Source organism: Chlorocebus sabaeus, chromosome 12, assembly GCF_047675955.1.
Source record: "Chlorocebus sabaeus isolate Y175 chromosome 12, mChlSab1.0.hap1, whole genome shotgun sequence".
Lineage (NCBI taxonomy): Eukaryota > Metazoa > Chordata > Mammalia > Primates > Cercopithecidae > Chlorocebus > Chlorocebus sabaeus.
The window spans coordinates 56,280,425-56,301,072 of record NC_132915.1 but is presented as its reverse complement, the minus strand read 5'-3'; the positions used below and the strand labels follow the sequence as shown (position 1 = coordinate 56,301,072).

General features: G+C 40.3%; 1 protein-coding gene across 5 annotated transcripts in view; it reads right to left on the bottom strand.

The window, feature by feature from the left end:
• The window catches only part of TEK (TEK receptor tyrosine kinase), a 156,516-nt gene that overhangs the window by 65,298 nt on the left and 70,570 nt on the right, over nucleotides 1-20,648 (bottom strand). For all 5 annotated transcript variants that reach the window (XM_073021697.1, XM_073021698.1, XM_073021699.1 and 2 more), the window contains one exon: nucleotides 6,233-6,544. In XM_073021697.1, coding sequence (XP_072877798.1) covers nucleotides 6,233-6,527 — 295 coding nt within the window. In that variant the 5' untranslated portion in view covers nucleotides 6,528-6,544. The remainder of the gene's footprint in view (nucleotides 1-6,232; nucleotides 6,545-20,648) is intronic.

Below are 20,648 nucleotides of genomic sequence, written 5' to 3'. Positions count from 1 at the left end.
CCGAGATTGCGCCACTGCACTCCAGCCTGGGTGACAGAGTGAGACTCTGTCAAAAAAAAAAAAAAAAAGAGAGAGAGAAATTAAGACTATAATGAGCTACTGCACCCCAGCCTGGGCAACAGAGTGAGACTCCAACTAAAAAAAATTACTTTTTACAATATCCCTATGAGATAGGTGCTACAATTATCCTAATTTTACAGATGAGGAAATTAAGGTACAGAGAATCTAGGTAACCTGTCCAAGATCACATAGCATATACATGGGAGAGCCAGGATTTGAACCAAGGAATCTGGCTCCGCATGCTTTCATAGATTATGTAATGTTAGCACTCAAAAGGCTTTAAGGTCCAACCACCTCATTCTATAAATGATATTGCCAAGGCCTAGGTTAGAAGATAACTTGCTTAAGATCATTTGGATGGGCTAATTCATGGGCAGAACTTAACTAAAAATATAATTCCTTATTCCATAAGGGCTGGAGAAGAAAGTAGGTGGTAGTAAAAGTTATACACAAGTGAAAACACAGATGAAAAACAAGTGAGCTCAATTTCAGTCATCTCCTTTCAGTTTACTTGTTGTATAAGTACCACAGGAAATAATGTAGTTTTATATCTGTGATTATTTTGTGCGATTTTACCACAATCCTGTGAAGACAGTATAGCTACAGTTTATCCATATGGGAGATGCAGTTGAGAAAGACTAAGTCCCTTACCTAAGGCCTGTCAACAGTGAATAAACGTGGAAGTTGAGACACAAACTCAAGACCTCCACCCCTAGTTCTCCAGACTTATCTTCTCCAGGTCCACATCCTTAGCTCTCAATTCCAGCCACTTTGAACTGTATTCATTTCCTTAGCCAGACCTCCTCACTCACATCCAAGTCATGAGTTTTCTTTCTTCTTTTCTCATCCTTTTCTCCTAAGCCTCGTCAGTTCCTACTCATTCATCAGTTTCCATTTAGGTATCTCCAGAGACCTCACACAACACCTGGAACACAGGTTAGACGCTCTCATAGCTACTCCCTAAATACCCCTGCATTTTTTCATTATAGCCCCACTCATGGTATATAACCCCTACTAGATTGAGTGTTCCAGGAGGGCAAGATCACATCTGGTTTGAAAGGTAGCACAGGGTGATGGTTAGAGCCAGGCTTCTAGAATCGGGCCTGACTTCACCTTCCCAGATCCAACACTCCATAACTAGTGAATGCACGTAAGTTACAATAGCTAAGCCTCATCTATTAGTGGGGTCTTAAAAGTCCTCATCTGATATATATTTGATAAAGACTAAGTTAGTAATACATATAAAGTTGCTAGGGGAATGTCAGGCATACAAAGGAAAATGTGTGGCACAAATAGAGGCTCAAGAATAATTGTAGTGGCCAGTCACAGTGGCTTACGCCTGTAATCCCAGCACTTTAGGAGGCCGAGGCAGGTGGATCACGAGGTCAGGAGATGGAGACCACCCTGGACAACATGGTGAAATCCCGTCTCTACTAAAAATACAAAAACAAGCTGGGCATGGTGGTGCACGCCTGTAGTCCCAGCTACTCGGGAGGCTGAGGCAGGAGAATTGCTTAAACCCAGGGGGCAGAGGTTGCAGTGAACCGACACCGCGCCACTGCACTCCAGCCTGGGTGACAGAGCAAGACTCCATCTAAAAAAAAAAAAAAAAAAAGAATTATGGAATGAAAGTATAAATGAACTAAACGGTTTCAGATTTTCTCATTTTCTTGATGCTTTTAACATATTCTTTTGTGTTATTTAGCTGCAAATGGCTCTCCTCGATCAACTTTATAAATCATGTTTGGGAAGTTTGATATTCTTAATATAAAGCTATTTCTCACATGAAGGTAGGAATAAAATAACCCTCTGTTTCTTCTAATGGATCAGTTTGCAACAGGTCTTTGGATCTAAAAATGTTTCAAACTTTATATATAATTTCCTACCCCCAAATGAAATCACCAGTGAGGTTTGAGTCAAACTGCTGTTGACTATTTTGGATGATGCCATTGATAAAAACCAGTTTGGCTGTTTGGGGTGTGTGAGCCAATTTAAGCTGTGTTTTGGCACATCTCAAATGGATTTTCCACTTCCTCCACAGATGTACGAGTCAGCAGCAAGCAGGAATATATTGATGTTTATTTTATCCTGCTGTGTCCCTAGGCAGGCATTTCTGAGTTTCCATGATGTTTTAATAACGAATTAATAGTGACATGAAAACATAGTTTTGGAGGTTTCTCCTGATTCACCATAAAGGATTTCACTTTCCTCAAACCAGATTTCCCCCATTGATGGTCAGCAAGAAAAACAGAACCCGTTCACCAGCCTGAGATGCTGTTATTGTTAAAATACAGGAGAGAACATACGTATTTTTCCATTTTGTGTAAAACTCCATAATATGTTAATGCATAGTAAAAATGTCTACAATTGAGTAGGAAAATTGTCTCACCAATTTATTACTCAAAGAAATGACAATAATCACAGTTGTTAAACATTTACTGTGAAGCAGATAATGTAACTGGTAAAAGTTAAGTGCCTTATTTAATTTTCAAATATGTGTGATAAAATCTCTATCCCTATTTTTTTTCACATGAGGAAAAATTATGACTTCAATTAAGTAACTTGTCCTGAGCCACACCACTCAGCTGCAGAGGTAGACTTGAACCCATATCTGTCTGGCTTCCACTCTCATGCCTCTACTCTGTGCCCTGCGTTGCTTTTTAGGGCTTCAGGTGGAATCGTTGTACTTTATAAAACAAGAGCTCAGAATCAAGGAGAGTTGTTAACATTAAGTGAGAATGTTATCGAAAGGTGGTGTAGTGGTAATAAATACTGGCTCTGAAGTCAGATCACTTGGCATCAAATGCTATTCCCACCATTTATAAGCTGCTATTATTCTTATTACTATGTACCTTATTCTGCAGCAATGTATTGCTTTACCTAAGCTTTTAAGGACACATTCGCTGTGCAAATCAATGCTTCTTGTCTATTCCAACTTATTTAAAACAAAACAGTTTTGTAGGTATTATTATACCCATTTCACAGATGATGAATAATTGAGACCAATAGAAGTTAAATAACATGCCAAAGGCCACACGGCTGGTGAGTGATGGAGAAAGAATTAAAACTCAGGTGAGTATAACTCTAAAAGCCATCTTCTCATTAGTGTTTCTCACTATCCAGGTCTGCCTTTGCCTCATTTAACTGAAATTAAGCCATTCTTTGCCTGTGGTTACCTAGACTCTCAGTTTGGGGGGATCATTACAGTGGGTTTTTAACTCGCAAGGTTCTGGTCCAGTTTGCTTTACATGTTCTTATTTATACATTGTCAAGGATGACCTCTGGACAGTGCAGCAAGGACACAGTGGCACTTCACATTTTGTTCCCACGAAAATGACTGGGGCATAATCTCAGATCATCTTCCTTTAGAATGTGGAAACATCAGCAGAAGAACATTAGTCTTTATTCAAGTCAAATCCAAAATGACACATGTGAAGAATAATAGAGCTGACTTTCAGCCATGATAGCTTTGGCACACCTCACATCCCTTTGTTCAACCTCTCTTCCCTCAGCGGAGAGCTGCATTCCTGGGAATTTCTGTTGTGCACTTTTCCCACTTGCCCTGCTGTCATTTAAAGGTGAACATTCTAGTTTTGCTAAGAAAACCCTTTCCTTCATTTGTAATGAATAGCAATTTTATTACTTTTGACCTTAAAATGAGTTTCCTGCCTTCAAATCTTTTCATTACTACCATTAGCAAATTCAAAGAAATATTTTCAGGTGGACCCTAATGAAAGGCTAACTCTAAACCCCTGCTACTCAAAGTGTGGTCCACGGTAGAGCAGATTCTCATCACCTGGGACATGTAGAAATGCAGAATCCCAGGACTCTCCCAAACAACCTATTAAATCAGAGTCTGCCTGTTTACAAGACCCACAGGTGATCTGTAAGCATGTTCAACTTTAAAAAGCATTGATCCAAAAAAAATACAGACTACAGGTGGTTACATTATAAAAGAAACAGTCAATCAGCAATGTGCAGAGGTGTGTTACTTAACTGGATCAGCTTTCTAAAAGTAAGGGCTGGTGCAGTGGCTCACACCTGTAATCCCAGCACTTTGAGAGGCCAAGGTGGGAGGATAGCTTGAAGCTGGTAGTTCAAGACCAGCCTGGGCAGCAAAGAGGACCCTATAGCTACAAAATTTTTTTTTAATTAGCCAGGCATGGTGGTGCATGACTGTAGTCCCGGCTACTTAGGAAGCTGAGGTGGGAGGATAGCATGAGCCCAGGAGGTCAAGGCTGCAGTAAAGTATGACTGTGCCACTGCACTCCAGCCCGGACAACGGCAAGACCCTGTCTTAAAACAAACAAACAAAATAAACCCTAAACAGCTCATAATGTGATTATTTCATGTAATGACAAGTCCTCGGTCCACAGCTCCTGTGGTTGTGATGATATTAATTTGGAAAAGACTCCTTCATTTTAGGAATCAGCAGTCCAGACAAAGTGGCTGATAGGGGAGAGGCTAGATCATTCCAGGCAGAACAAAGGGAGGTCACCTCAGCTGGCATTCTGTACCTTCCTCCCAGCAGACAGCATCAAGAGCACCAGAAGTCTACCTGCTTGTCCAGGCCTGGAACCTTAGAATACAATTAATTGTATTAAATAATGTTTGCAACACCCTCTCCTTCAACTGCCATCACATAGGTGGACTGGTCTAAAGATTTAGCTTAAGGCCCAGTTTTATTTTGAGAGAAAGACTTCATCACATCATTGCCTTGTGGGGTAGTAGAAAGCCTTAATAATCCTCCCTTAGAGGAGGCTTTCAAAATCCTCCTGCAAAATTCTGGTGTTTTCTGAGCTAGACCTGGGTACTCGACTGCTAAAATTAAATCATGGTCCTTTTCCAAGAATGGCAGCCTGCAAAGAGGACCCTAATTCTTCATTCCTCCCCGCATCCCTGACTCTTTTTCATTTCAACTTGTAGTGCCCTCTCACTCTGACACTAGGCTCAGCTACTTAACTGGCTTAGGTCGATACAATGAAGCAGAAGTGATAGTGTACAATTCTCAGCCTAGGTTGCAAGGAGCCTCATGTCTACATCTCATGTGCATGAGATGAGGCTCCTTGCAACCTAGGCTGAGAATTGTACACTATGACCTTATACTACCTTAGCCTGCTATAGTTTAAGGAACTAAGCAAAGTTGCCCCAGCCAAGGCCAGCCTACTAAACCTATAGCCAGGCAACACTATATATGTAAGGAATCCCAGCCAAGGTCAATACATCCATCTAATCAACACAGCTGACTTAGACTCACAAGTTATAAATGCTCATTATTGTATGCCACTGTGGTTTGTGGTTATGTTACACAGCATTATTGTGGCAATAGAAAATTGGTACACTGGCCGGGCACAGTGGCTCATGCCTGTAATCCCAGCACTTTGGGAGGCCACAGCAGGCAGATCACAAGGTCAACAGATCGAGATCATCCTGACCAACATGGTGAAACCCCGTCTCTACTAAAAATACAAAAAATTAGCTGGGCGTGGTGGTGCACACCTGTAGTCCCAGCTACCTGGGAGGCTGAGGCAGGAGAATCACTTGAACCCGGGAGGCGGAGGTTGCAGTGAGCTGAAATCATGCCACTACACTCTAGCCCAGTGACAGAGTGAGACTCTGTCTCAAAAAAAAAAAAAAAAGGAAAAAAGAAAATTGATATACCAAGTAACCAATTAAATTAAGTTACTGATGGATATTCCCCTTCTAAAATTCTTATTTATATTTAATCTTCTCCTGAAAATATTAACTTCCATTAAGGGTATTTAAGGACAAGCAAAGCAATGTATCACATGAAAAATCAAATAAGAAAGCTCAAAATAGTCAGTAGTTTGGCAATGAACACTTGTTTTCATTGCTATGATTTTCATATTACATACACGTAACAGAGTCATATATCCATAAGTACCATGATGCCCTTAGTAGAACATATGAAATATTTCATTTGATCTCACAGTATAGGCACAATATCTAGTTAAGGGGTTGGATTGCGTAGTTTCCTTTATCTCTAACATTCCACGTACCAGACACAGCAATGCATGGAAAGAGGCAGGCAAGATCATCAAGTTCTACACTCAGGTAGCACATGCCCTGCCCCTGAGGGAGCAGCTACCAAACAAAAGGTGTGTGTGTGCCTCAGTGGGCCTCACCTGCCCAAAACTTAGGGGCATGTTACCTTGTTGACGCATCTTCATGGTTCGTATCCTTATTGCCTCTCCTCGAACTCGCCCTTCACAGAAGTAAGCACCATTGATCTTACTAGCCTTTTCTCTCTTCCAAACAACTTTTTTAGCCCATTCTCTGGTCACATCTTGAGTAACTTCCAGTGGATCCTGGTGCTGGTTCATTAAGGCTTCAAAGTCCCTTCCTATGGTGATGGGCTCATGGGGGTGCCACCCAGAGGCAATGCAGGTGAGAGATGTTTCAGCATCAGATACAAGAGGTAGGGAATTGATCAAGATCAAGTCCATGGCACCTTCCACAGTTCCTAAAAGAGAGAGAATAATGTATGACTAAGGTTATTAACATGACCCCATAGGGTAAACTGGTGCTCACAAAGCCTTGTCTTAAAAAAGTTGTGTGAGTATTCTTTCTACAATGCTACTCTGACCATGTGCCTATCTTCCACTGGACAAAATCCAAAACTCTTTGCCAAGGCATCAAGACCCTTCATCAGTTAGATCCTGCTAACGTCCCCTGCCCCACTGCATACCCTAGTTGCAATGGACTACCCATTATTCCCCCAACAAGCCATGCACTAGACATAGTTGGGTATTCAGGAAATGTATGTTGTATTAAGATGAATTAATAATAATGATATTATAATCATTATTCATTATATTTAATTATTGTTATTAATTGATGCTAATGTGATACTGTCACAATAATAAAGTATTCTAAAGAAATATATCAACTACATAAACTTATGCCTTATAGATTCTCATTTTGAAAGAATTGCTCAATTCCACATTAAATACCTCAAGATAAATGACAAACGGTGACTAAGTGAAATCTGCATTTCCCTCAGGACCTCATTTACTCCATCAGGACTCTTGTAAAGATTAAATAAGATAAAATACATAACTTGCCAACCACTCTGTCTGTTATATATTGCATACTCGGTGATTATTATTTCATTTCTCTTTATTCTGTTCCCTGAACACTTCGTCCCAAACCTTACCCTCTCCCCAAATGTAGAAATAAAACCTTGCCCAAACTTTAAATTTTATGAATTTGTTCTGTAAATGAGGAAGTACACTTTTAAAAAGAAAATCCTCTCACGTTATTTTCTCACTATTTCTCTTTCTCTCTCCCCTCCCCGCTACTCCCACCACTGTTTTGATTTCTAAAGGTTCTAACATGAGCAGATAGAGTCTGTGCCTATTGTCTCCTCTTCAAATGTGGAAATATCAGGGATGGAAAATGTTCTCTAGCTCCAGTGATGGTTGGGTCTCAAGTCTGCATAAAACAATCAGGAGACTAGAAAGAGCAACTGAGTGATGAGGGCCCAACTAGAGTCTCAGAGACCTTTGTGTAGAAGTGATTCAAATAAGCGACATGTTATCTTATTGAATACCCATTAAATTCAACTCTGTGAGGTATGCACCATTATCTCAATTTTAAATATGAAGAGATGAAGGCTCAAAAGATTGAGCAGCTAGTTTGATTTTTCACAGCTATTGAAGGCAGAGCTGGGATTCAAATGCTCACTGGTCTTTCAGTCCTTGAATACAAGATGCTGTTTCCTACCTCAAAGCCTTTGCTGTTCCTTCTGCCTGGAATGCTTTTCTCCACTCTTGGCATAGCCACCTTCTGCTTGTCCTTTGGGTCTCAGCTTAAGTGCCACTTTGTCATAGAAGACTTCTCTACCTGCCTTATCTATAATACCTATACACTCTCATCCCATTGTCCTCTAATTTGGCCTCCTAGTTTATTCATAATGATTACCATAATTTGTGAATATTTTATTTATTGTCTCTCTAAATGGTAAACTCCAAATGTTCTGTATATGAACAGGAATTTAGGAATTGGTTTACATGGAATATTCTCCCTAATCTCAACATATAGAGGACTTAAGTGTTTGTTGGATGAGTGGATGGATGGATGGATGGATGGATGGATGGATGGATGGATGGATGGACAAATTTTATTTCAGATCTGCTTGATTCAAGTCCATCCATTTACTTGGCTGCCAATTCTAGAATAAGGTTAAAAATGAAAGTGTGGGCTGGGTGCAGTGGCTCACGCCTGTAATCCCAGCACTTTGGGAGGCTGAGACAGGCGGATCACCTGAGGTCAGGAGTTTGAGACCAGCCTGGTCAACATGGTGAAATCTTGTCTCTACCAAAAATACAAAAATTAGCTGGGTGTGGTGCTGGGTGCCTGTAATCCCAGCTACTCAGGAGGCTGAGACGGGAGAATCGCTTGAACCCATAGGCAGAGGTTCCAGTGCTGCACTCCAGCCGGGGCAACAAAGAGCAAAATTCTGTCTCAAAAAAACAAAAAAAACAAAGTACTCCCCCAAGTCTGAACTGACCTCTCCTTGCCCATATTTAACTGTTTTGACAGCTACTGAGTTTATAGGGGAAAAAAACATTACAATTTTTGCAAAATGCCAAAGAAAAGTGTTCAATGACTGCTGAGCGTTTCAGGCTATTATTCATTTACCAGAATTTCTGAGCACCTACTTATGTCAAGCATTGTACCTGATATAAAGTCCTCATACAATTTGTTTTTAATGGCAATTGCCAGTGTTTACTGTATTCAGTGATGTTTTGAGGATAATCTTGGTACAAATTAAACCTTTATGTGAATGATTAGGAAGAAAAATTTCAAAGTCAAGTCTTCATGTAAGCAGGAGTTACAGCTGCATTTTATTGTAATATTAACTCATTACATGGGATTGAGGGAGAAAATCTCCACTAGAATGAGTTCCCAAGCCTGGCCTTGAAGCATCCATTTTATTTCTAGCCTCACTGGTAACTTTTAAGATCTCAGGACAGAGAATACAGGTTAGGATAATAAAAATATTGAAAGAGAGGATGAGCTACAAAACCTAGCAGTGGAATTACAGCCTCCAAAAATAACACCAGCACGCACCTCCTCTTCCACGTACGTACCCAGGCCTGACTGAGTGAACACCACCTCATCTCTTACACTCACACATTCCAGGCATGTTCCAGAAAGGGTCATCAAGAGGAAGGAAACACTGTAATTCTTTCAACTCCAGTTCAATCCAGCCCCATTTCGGGGGCCAGTCGAGAGTCTTGCCAAAACCACAGGATCTGCTCAGAACTCACAGCACTGGCAGTGGCTGGGGTTTATTTAATAGCTTTAGGAAATAATAGAAAATGCAGTTGATTGGAAAAGACAACCATACTATGTGTAAACTGTTTCTAGGTATGGTTCTAGTTTCTTTTTCCTCTTGCTCCTTTCAGAGATCTCCCTTTACTTTCCGTGACAGAAAAGGAAATTGTGGCCTCTGGGAGTCTGGACTTGACTATACTTTGCTTCCCTTGTTCAGCGTGCCCGTTAACAAAGCCCTCTTCCACCAGCCAGCACTCTGTCCTTTGTAACACCATTTACAGTATCAGAAGGCTCTTCTATGTGAGCTTTGGGTATAAGAAGACATACCTACCAGCTTCCTAGGATGGATCTTGAAAATCACCTGCTTAGTTTTCTTAAAATGAGAATCTATAGCTGTATTTGCTAGTATCTGCCTAAAGAATTTCTAGAAGGTGACACAAAAAAATAAGAACAATGATGACCTACTGGGGGGAACTGGGTAGTTGGGGCACAATGGTAAAAGGAAGACTTTTCACTATACGTTTGTGTGTACTGGCTTTTGAACAATGTGGCTATTATTCGCACATAAAAATTAAATGTAAACAAAATGTTATGGCCCATTCCTTAAAAAGGGGCAGCTGGAGGCTGGGCACAGTGGCTCATGCCTGTAATCCCAGCACTTTGGGAGGCCGAGACAGGAGGATCACCTGAGGTCAGGGAGGGATAGCATTAGGAGAAATACCCACTGTAGATGACGGGTTGCTGGGTGCAGCAAACCACCATGGCACATGTATACCTATGTAACAAACCTGCACGTTCTGCACATGTATCCCAGAACTTAAAGTATAATAAAAATAAATAAATAAATAAATAAATAAATAAATGAGAGAGAGAGAGAAAAAGGGGCAGCTGGAAAAGAATCAAGAGCCATGAACATACATGTCCCTTTATGTCTCATCCTTCATCCCTATACCCACTCCAAATCTCAAATTACATCCAAATAATGCATTTTTCTCTTTCTCTCTTTTTTAAACTAATAATAGGAAATGTGATGTTATCTCACAATGCTGAAAAATAAAGGAGTTAAAACTTAATGCTGAAAAAAAATAAGTAGCCAAACTTAGCCTTTTAGAAAGAATAGAGCAGAGGCTCGACGACAATGAGTACAACTGTGGTCAGTGGCTTCTTGAAAGAGTTCTGCTGCGGACGCCATGAAAGGCATGGCTGCAACTGCATATCTGGTGCCACTCAAGAAATTTTCCATTAGGGACATTTCTTGAGAATCATTGTCAGAAGACAGATCCTATCTGGGCTCATGCCAATATCAATCTCTCTGCTTAATACCCTTTCTTACATTATAGCACTGTCCTCTCCGAATCATGCTGGGGACGGATAGTGAGTTGTTTCATCACAACCATATCTAAAGGGCTCTGATCAAATTCATTCATATTTTAATTCTTACTTCTATCATGAAGGCTAATAACTTGCTAAAACAAGATGAATATTTAATATCACACATCTAATATGTTTTAGAGATTAATGCTATTTTTCCTTAACAAAGATCTCTCAAACACTTTTTCTTTTTTTGAGATGGAGTCTCGCCCTGTCGCCCAGGTTGGCATACAATGGTGCGATCTCGGCTCACTGCAACCTCCACCTCCTGGGTTCAAACGAATCTCCTGCCTCAGCCTCTCGAGTAGCTGGGATTACAAGTGCCCACCACCATGCCCAGCTAATTTTTTTTTATTTTTAGTAGAGGTGGGGTTTCACCATGTTGGCCAGGCTGATCTCGAACTCCTGACCTCATGATCCGCCTGCCTCGGCCTCCCAAAGTGCTGGGATTACAGGTGTGAGCCACCACACCCAGCCTCAAACACTTTTTTTTTTCTTTTTTTTTTTTTTTGAGACGTAGTTTTGCTCTGTCGCCTGGGCTGGAGTGCAGTGGCCAGATCTCAGCTCACTGCAAGCTCTGCCTCCCGGGTTTACGCCATTCTCCTGCCTCAGCCTCCTGAGTAGCTGGGTACAGGTGCCCGCCACCTCGCCCGGCTAGTTTTTTGTATTTTTTAGTACAGACGGGGTTTCACTGTGTTAGCCAGGATGGTCTCGATCTCCTGACCTCGTGATCCGCCCGTCTCAGCCTCCCAAAGTGCTGGGATTACAGGCTTGAGCCACCGCGCCCGGCCAACACTTTTTCAATGTTTGCATAAAAGTGTATCCTTGTTTATAAGGAAATACTTAGCATTGTGGCATGACGTCTGCCAAGTTAATAACCAGGCATCACAATTGAAGCATAACAATATTCTAAAATATTTTGCTCACTGTATTTTCTGTGTGCTACATTGAACAGTATCTAATCTTTCTTAGTAGCGTCTTCTCACTAAATCTTATTATGGTGAACTCAATGTTGTTTAACTCTAGTTTTTATATTTACATTTTCTTGTATTCAATATTGCTATGAATAATGGGCCATTAACTAAGACATGGGAATATTTTTATTTAAAAATAGTTACAGAAATGATTGTGGGCCTGAATCAACACCCATATAATAGAATTTAATTATATTAGAAATTAGAGACAGAGCCATGTTAAATTGTGTTTAAAGGAACTATAATTTCTCATTTTCTAAAAAGGTGCTCCAGAAGTTTCTGAGAGTGGGAGAGGTGAAATCAACAGAATGGACTCCAGACCCACACCCTCACCCACTCCCAGTGAGCTGTTCAACTTTTTATTTTATTGTTTGGGGGGCTTCATATAAGATTTTATTTGAAAGAAAAAAATTTTCTTAATTAAAAACATAAAACCTCAAAGGTCATGAATTTTCATTTTTTCACAGAGGAAGGGGACGAAAGGTTAAACATATCAATGAAAATACACTCCACTGCAGCACAACAGGTAGATTTTTTTTTTCCACGTTCCAGTTCAGATACAGCTGCAGATAATGAAGTTCTGATTTACCCAGCTCCCTGATCTTTGAAGTGTTCACAAGCTAGGAGAAAATTTTAGGCAGGTTAAATTATTGCACCGCAGGCTTATTCCCTGTTGCTTCTTATTACCTCAGAATTGTAGTATTGGGTGGAATTCTGCTAATGTGTGTTTGGAATAATGCATCACATCTTCAGAATAACTAACTGCATGGTTTCTTGGAAATTTGGTATTAGCTATGTTTAAAATTTTTCAAAGGTGTTTCATGGTCATTTCATCTTTGTAACAGAAGTAGATATCTTAAAGTTCTAAATAGTTGAAATACCAATTACCACTTCCTTGGCCAAAGGCATTTCAGGAATCAGAGAATTGGCAATGAACTGAAAAGGTCTGAGTCAAAAGCATTTCTGGAATTAAGGCCGTGGCAATAAGCCGAAGAAGCAAAGACAACTCCCAAACTATCCAGGATATTTGGCGAAATTGTTTGGATTTTAGTTTAGGTTTATTTGTTTTTTGTTTTTGCTGTCCTGAAAAAGAAAAATTCTCTTCAGTTCAAAAAACACTCATTAAATTGTTTATATGTCCATTCATTCATTTACCAAGCAGGCTGATTGCATGCTCCCCCTGTGCCAAGTACTACACTTGGCGCTGGAGACACAGCAATGAATAAACAACCCTCTCGTAGCTTATAGGCAAATGTGGGAGACAGACATGGAAAATGAATCACATAAACACACAAATACAGATAGGTACTGAGAGAGAGAATTACAAGATGCTTATGAGACACCATAATGGTAAACTTTATCAGATTTAACTGTTTTGGAGGAGGGTTTGTGGACTTTTGGCCTAAAGAAAAGTTGGGGTTAGCCAGGCAAAGCAACAGAGAGCCAGGCAAAGCAAGATCAGAAAAATCTTCCCCAAAATGGTAATTACTGAGCAGTAGTTACTCATTTTTCAAAGATGAGGTTTTAGTAGGACTCACTTCTAGAATGTTCTTTCAGTATCTTAAAGTTGCTATTAATTTCTTTTTGTTGGGCCCTAAGAACTACCAGCACTATTCCTCTGTGTCAACCCTACATTAAAGTATTTTCAGTATCTTTTCAGCCTTCTCGTCTCCCCGAAGAAATCCAGTTCCCAGGCATGTTTCCAACACTTTAATCCTTTTTTATTCTCCGTCATCCTTTTGTGTATGTAGTAAGTCTCTGAGCAATAATTTCTTCCTCAAGATTCCTTCCAAGAAGATATTGGGCAGCTAACAAGAAAATACCAAAATGCACAAGACTGGAAATAACTAAAGGAAGTTGCTAACTTTTTATTGTATAGCTGGGAGTTCAGAGTTATCCAGGGGCATCCTGGATGTGACTGGGCTGTGACTGTCTAACAACAAACTCCTGTTCTCACCCAGGAGTTGTACCACACCAGTTTCCCCAAAGGCCATGCCCGTTTTCCAACCCTGCTTTCCAGCCAAATGGGACCCCTTGTCTGTCTGCTGGAGGGAATGGCATCCTCTCCCCACCTTCAAATGCCGGAAAGTTTCCATCTAGGCCAAATAACACATGTGTTAGTTAGAAGGAGGATCAGTCAGCTGGCAGGAAACTTTTTACTTCCAGGGAATAGACGGAGCATCCACACAATGAGACTTTATTGAACATTCATTTATATGTATACTCCATTCTGTGAGGCAGTGGGGGTGCAGGAAGTATGGTTCCATCAAATCAAGAATTGTTGACACCAGAAGAGGTTTTACAGATTGCTTGGTGCAAGCCTCACACTTTATTTTTTTGAGACAGTGTCTTGCTCTGTCACCCAGGCTGCAGTGCAGTGGCGCAGTCACGGCTCACTATAGCCTCGAACTCATGGGCTCAAGTTATCCTCCCACCTCAGCCTCCTGAATAGCCAGGACTACAGGCATGCAACACCCCTGCCCTCAGCTAATGTTTAAATTTTTTGTAGAGATGGGGTCTCACTGTGTTGCCTAGACTGGTCTCGAACCTCTGAGCTCAAGTGAAGCTCCTGCCTTGGCCTCCCAAAATTCTGGGATTACAGGCATAAGCCAACATGCCTGGCCAAGCCTTACACTTTATAACGGGCAATCTGAGGCCTATAGAAAAGAGACCTGTTGGTGATTGCACAAAGGGTAGTGGTAGAGCCAGTCCTCAAGTGCTGATTTCTCTCCAGCGCCCTTTCTGTCACCCCAGAGTAGCAGTGTTAACAACCAAGTCCTTAGTGTAAGGGAATTTGGAATGTATACACATCTGGCAGAAGGGCACCTGGAGAATCCTGGAGTTTGGTAGAAATGGGAAGAAGAGAAAAAAAGACTTTGAGGAGAGGTAGCTAAAAAGCTAGAACAGGTACAGGACAGAGAAATTGAGAATATCTAGAGAGGAGTTTTGGCCACCTTACAGATTCCCCTAAGGCTGGCAGTGTTGCTTCATAATCTTCCCTATTCACTTTGTCTCAAGAGTGGGATGCTCTCTAAATGCACCGTGTTTATCAGCACCAGGATACCTGGTATGGGAGAAATGCATCTTTGGAACCAGGTCACATTTTTCTGGGCTCTTCTCCTGATTCAATTACCTGCCAAGTTCCCATCTACCCTTATGCTGCTCAAAGGCGTGCATACCCACACCCACCACCAAGCGTATCTATCTTCTAAGACAGCACTGCACAAAACTCTTTGTGTCCTCAGTGCCCTGTTCTTCTGCTCCCAACAGAGAGGGCAATTTGACTGACTTGCCTGCACAAAGAGGAGAATAAGCAAGAATCGCTCAAAGTGACAATTCACTGAGAACTACTGGAGGAGCAAACCAAAGAAATGAGTGTATAATGGAAGAAATTCAGGATTATATTTGCTAAGAGGAGACTGACAAAAGAAGTCACCTAGCCTTCCTAGTAGGCCTGAGATTATACCATATAGAAAAGGAAGCTGACAATTGTTATTATATAATACATAATAAAAACAATTCTAAGTGCTTTACAAACATTGTCCACTTGAATTCTCTCACTATGGAATTCTCACACTATTGACGGAAAGCATTTACACTCAATTTCGTAGGTTAAAAACCCTGAAATTCAGGAATGTTTAAGGATATGCCCAAGGTCACATAAGTAGAAAGATAGGATTTGAACCTATGTCTCACTGATAACAAGTTCCATTACTACCTACCATGCTTTAGTCTACACACCATCTAAAAGTCAATTTTGCCCATCGCTGTTTCTCTAACAATGAGTGCAATGCCTGGTTCATAGTAGGTATTCCATAAATATTAATGAATGAATAAATAAATGAGTGAGTTATATTGGCCTTCAGTGAATGAATTCAGTCAATAAAAATTTACTTAATTATTACTATGGGCTGGGCTCTGTGTTGCTTTCTGTGGGTCAAGAAAATAATAAAAAAATAAAATACGGTTTCTGCCTTCAAAAAGCTTACATTCTGGCCATCCAATGTCATGAAGAAAAAACACTGACAGATTTGATCACAGAAAAGTCAAAACCTTCTATACAGCAAAGGATTACATAAATGAAGTTAAATGACCAAGTAGAAAAATCCTGTTACATGTAAAACTTAAGGAGTTAATATGTATAACATATAAAGAAATTTCATAAGTCAATGAACCAATAGCAATTCACAGAGAAGGAAACACAAATAGCCAATTGCAGTAGATTCAAGAAAAAAGTGGTCACAATATTTTGCATCTCACTCCATCAAGAAGTGATGTCTCTTTTTCCGTCTCTTGGATCTAGGCTTGGTCATGGGACTTCTTTTGATCAATGGAGCATTAGCCAATGTGGCATAAGCAGAGGCTTGAAAAGTGCTTGCCCACTAGGCTCTCCCACTGGGCTTGCACTCTCTTGCTGCTCTATGGAACCTTGAGGCCATTATGAGGAGAAGCCCAGACTAACTTGCTTGAGGATGAGAGACCAATCCAGCTTAAGCCAAAGAGTTTCCCAGATGACCTACAAAAGCATAAGTCATAATAAATGTTTGCTGTTTTATCATGTTTTGGATGCCTTGTTACTCATCAAAAGCCAATACACTCGTAATATGTGAAAAGTTGAAAAGATGTTTAACCTGACCACAACAGATCTCAAAATACAAACTAAAAAGACATCTCATTATTTGCCTATCAAATTGTCAAAGAATGGAGAGGGTCATAATATCTGGTGCTGGCTGTTAAACAGAAACATCTATATTGTTGATGGGCAGTGTAATTAGTAAAACATGCTTACAGGATGTGCTTGCAATATCTACAATAATTGAAAAGTTACATAAAAGCTAACCCTAATTCATCACTCATATATCAGGCACTACTCTAAGTTTGTTTCACATAATAACTCAATCCTCATAGCAATCTAGGGAGTAGGTACTATGACTGTTTCCATTTAACAGAAAAGGAGACTAAGACAAAAAGAGATTAAATACTTGGTGATTGTTACACAGCTAATTTGTAGCAGAGCCGAGACTGAAATTTAGGCAGACTGGTTCCACTCCATTCTTTCAACAATTAAACTATATTATAACATCTCACATCAAAAATGTCTAACAATCCAATAAGGCTGTTCTTTTCAACAAATAATATTGGAACAGTTGGATATCAATATGCCAAAAAAATGCCCTAACCTAAAACCACCCATGTATACAAAAATTCACTAAAAGTAAATCATGTAAAATGTTAAAATACAAAACTCTTGGTATATTGAAGAAAATCTTCATGACACTGGAGTTAGAAAGTGATTGTTAGCCATGACACCAAAAATTAGCTGTCACAGACACCATGAATAAAAAAGAAATTGATACACTGAATTTTATTAAAATTTAAAACTTTAGTCTGTGGAAGACATTGTTAAGAAAATAAAAAGACAAACTACAAACTGGGAGAAAATATTTGCAAATCACATATCTGGCAAATAACTTGCATCAAGAATGCATAAAAAACTCTCAAAACTCAACAGTAAGAAAACAACTCAATTTTCTTAAATGAGAAAAAGATTTGAGACACTTCACCAGAGAAAATGTATCAAATAAGCACACAAGAAGATGTTTAATATCATTAACCATTTTGGAAATGCTAAGTGAAACCACAGTGAGGCGCTGCCACAAACCTATTAGAACAGATCAAAAAACAAAAAAAAAAGAAAAGAAAAAAGAAAACCTGATAATACCCAGTGCTAGATAGAATGTGTAGCAATGGTAATTCTCATTTATTGATGGAAGTAATGTAAAATGGGTGGTATAGCCACTGTGGAAATTGGTTGAACAATTTCTTATAAAGTTAAACATACACTTACATATCACACAAAAATCCCACTTGTAGGCATTTACCCTTCAGAAATGAAAATGTATATTCATACAAAGAATGTTGGCCAGGTGCGGTGTCTTATGCCTATAATCCCAGCATTTTGGGAGGCCGAGGTGGGTGGATCACGAGATCAGGAGATCCAGACCTTCTGGCTAACACGGTGAAACCTGGTCTCTACTAAAAATACAAAAAATTAGCCAGATGTGGTGGCGGGCACCTGTAGTCCCAGCTACTCGGGAGGCTGAGGCAGGAAAATGGCATGAATCCAGGAGGTGGAGCTTGCAGTGAGCTGGAGCTTGCAGTGAGCCAAGATCGCGCCACTGTACTCTAGCCTCGGTGACAAACCGAGACTCCGTCCCCCACCACCCCCCCCCGCAAAAAAAAAAAAAAAAAGAAAGAATGTTTATAGCAGCTCTATTTATTCATAATCACCCCAAACTGGAAGCACCCAAATATCCTTCAGTGGATAAATGCATAAACAAGCTATAGTATATCCATGCTACTCAACAATGAAAAGAAAAAAACTATTGCTACTTGCAACAACATGGCATTATGCTGAGTGAAGAAGCTAAAATCATCTTCTACCTACGGTCTGACTACATTTATATGACATTCTAAGAAAGGCAGGCCTGTAGGGATGAGACCAGATGAGTGGCTGCCAAGGATTAGGGCTGGGAGAAATTTGACTATGAAGGGGCAGCACAAAAGATTTTTGGGGTGATGGTACTATTCTGTATTCTGATCGCTGTTCTTAGTGGCAGATACATGAGTGTATGTGTTAAAACTCATAGAGTTGTATACACACAAAAGCCAATTATACTGTAGATTAATTTTAACAATTATAATAAAAATGTATCTTTCATATTTACCAGGAAAAATATGCAAAGATATGGCAAGGATATTCGTTGCAGCATATAGCCACAAATTGTAAACAATATAAAGTTCATCAATAGAAGCATGTCTAAATAAATAATGGTACATACATATTATAGAGTATTATAAGTTTGTATGAGCCGTGAAATATAAAGCAAAGAAAACAAGATGTAGAACAGTATGATGACATCTAAGCCTAGAAGTCATACACCAACCTGGTAACAGTGATACCTGTTGCTGACCAAATTGCCAGGCACATGAGGGTTGAGGGAAGAAGCAGCATAGAAGATACTCACTTATTGTTTTGCATGCTTAGTTTTGTGTTTCATTTCTTCTGTAATTTTAAAATAAAGATTTTTATTTATAGGAAGGCACACACAACTAATCTAATGACACTGTTCTAATTAAATATTGACATGTTTGTCTCCTTCCTTAAACAGTGAGCTTTCCGTCTTCAATGCCCCAGCACCAAGCGCTGTGTTTGACAGACTACGTATTTTAAATATGTGTGAGTTGAATTGGAACAATCCTAGTAGTAACTGTAAGTAATGTATCTTAAACCCAGGCAACTATTTCGTGAATTACTAATTGCCTGGCATGGTTAACAGGACAGTGGAGTCATGAAGAACTTTGGTCTTGAAGTTCTTAGTTTCCTCATGTGTAAAACAGGGCAGTAGCTTCTTAATCACTGATTTCTGTGTAAAAGACTATTTGTATTATCATGGCACACAGCCAGTTTGATCAAGTAAATCTGTGTGAAATTATGGTCTGTGTCAGCCTCAGAGGAAGACTGTTTTTAAAGTCGTCTTGGAGCTAAGACACCCTTAGAAGGAAGGACAGCTCATGGCTTTGTGTCCTGCTGTGTCCCTACCCTCCCTCACACTTCAAACCCACATGGGCAGGAAACAGGCCAATCGAGAGCTAAGGAAGAGTTCCTGTGTTTCCTTCAAGAGTGCTTTGATTCTTGCCCCCTTTTTAACAGGGCTGACCTTACCAGGAGACCAGTTCTCCGCACGTGCAAGCAATTCTGGAAAAGCAGTTTCACAACCAGCCTGGCAGTGTGGTGGCAGCCATGGGGAGATCAGGGGGCTGTTTGGAGATGAGCATACGAAGTTGCTCCTTGGGCCTTTGCCAACTGAGTCTCAGGGAGACCACTCACTTAACCTAACCCAAAGAGCCCCATAGGTGTCTCTAAGCCCAAAAACCCCCACTCACATTTTCTTCATCTTTAAAAGTATGTGCACAGTTGATACTCTCTTCCTGGCAACACTGTCTTGTGGAATTCTCTTTGTTCAACCTGACAATGAAATATACTCTCCCAATATTTTGCTCAAAGAATTCTCTTTTCCCTTCCCTATATGTTGCTTCTCTTCCCTCTTGAACAGGACAGGAGCTCTATGTTCTGAAGCTTAATTCTCCAGCTCACTAAAGGGGACATATTCTTAGCTCAGTGCTGGAAGAGGGCTCAGGGGCCCTCCAGCCTTGTACCACTTAGTTTAGGAATTGCTTTAGTATAATTTTGGAATCGATTGTCTTCCAGGCCATATGTGAATTATTTCTGTGATTGTGTGCCACCTATTTGGGAAGTAGCTTGTCTGATCACATTCCCTCACTTCAATTTAAAAAAAATCCTGTGGGCTTCCAAACAACAGATACATTTGCCAGGTGGAATTATGTCTGTTTTTCCTCTATCAAACTGCAGGCCTAAATGTCTCAAGAGTCAGAGGCTTATGTGCATTCCTTAAGAGAGAGTTCTTGAGAAACTTTAGGTGTAAATGTATTAAGTGTAATCCCCATGGGCCCCTACCAGTCCCCATATTCATTCCAATGGCAGTAACATCATTCCAAACACATTCGGAGCTCTTCTTTACGAATCATCCGTAGCATCTTCACATGAGCTACACTCTTTATATATTATCCTTTTCCTTTTTTTTTTTTTTTTTTTTTTTTTTTGAGACAGAGTCTTGCTCTCTCTCTAGGCTGGAGTGCAGTGGCATGATCTCGGCTCACTGCAAGCTCTGCCTCCTGGGCTCAAGCAATTCTCCTGCCTCAGCCTCCCAAGTAGCTGGGACTACAGGCACGCACCACCATGCCCAGCTAATTTTTGTATTTTTAGTAGAGACAGGTTTTCACCATGTTGGCCAGGATGGTCTCGATCTCTTGACCTTGTGATCTGCCCACCTCAGCCTCCCAAAGTGCTGGGATTGC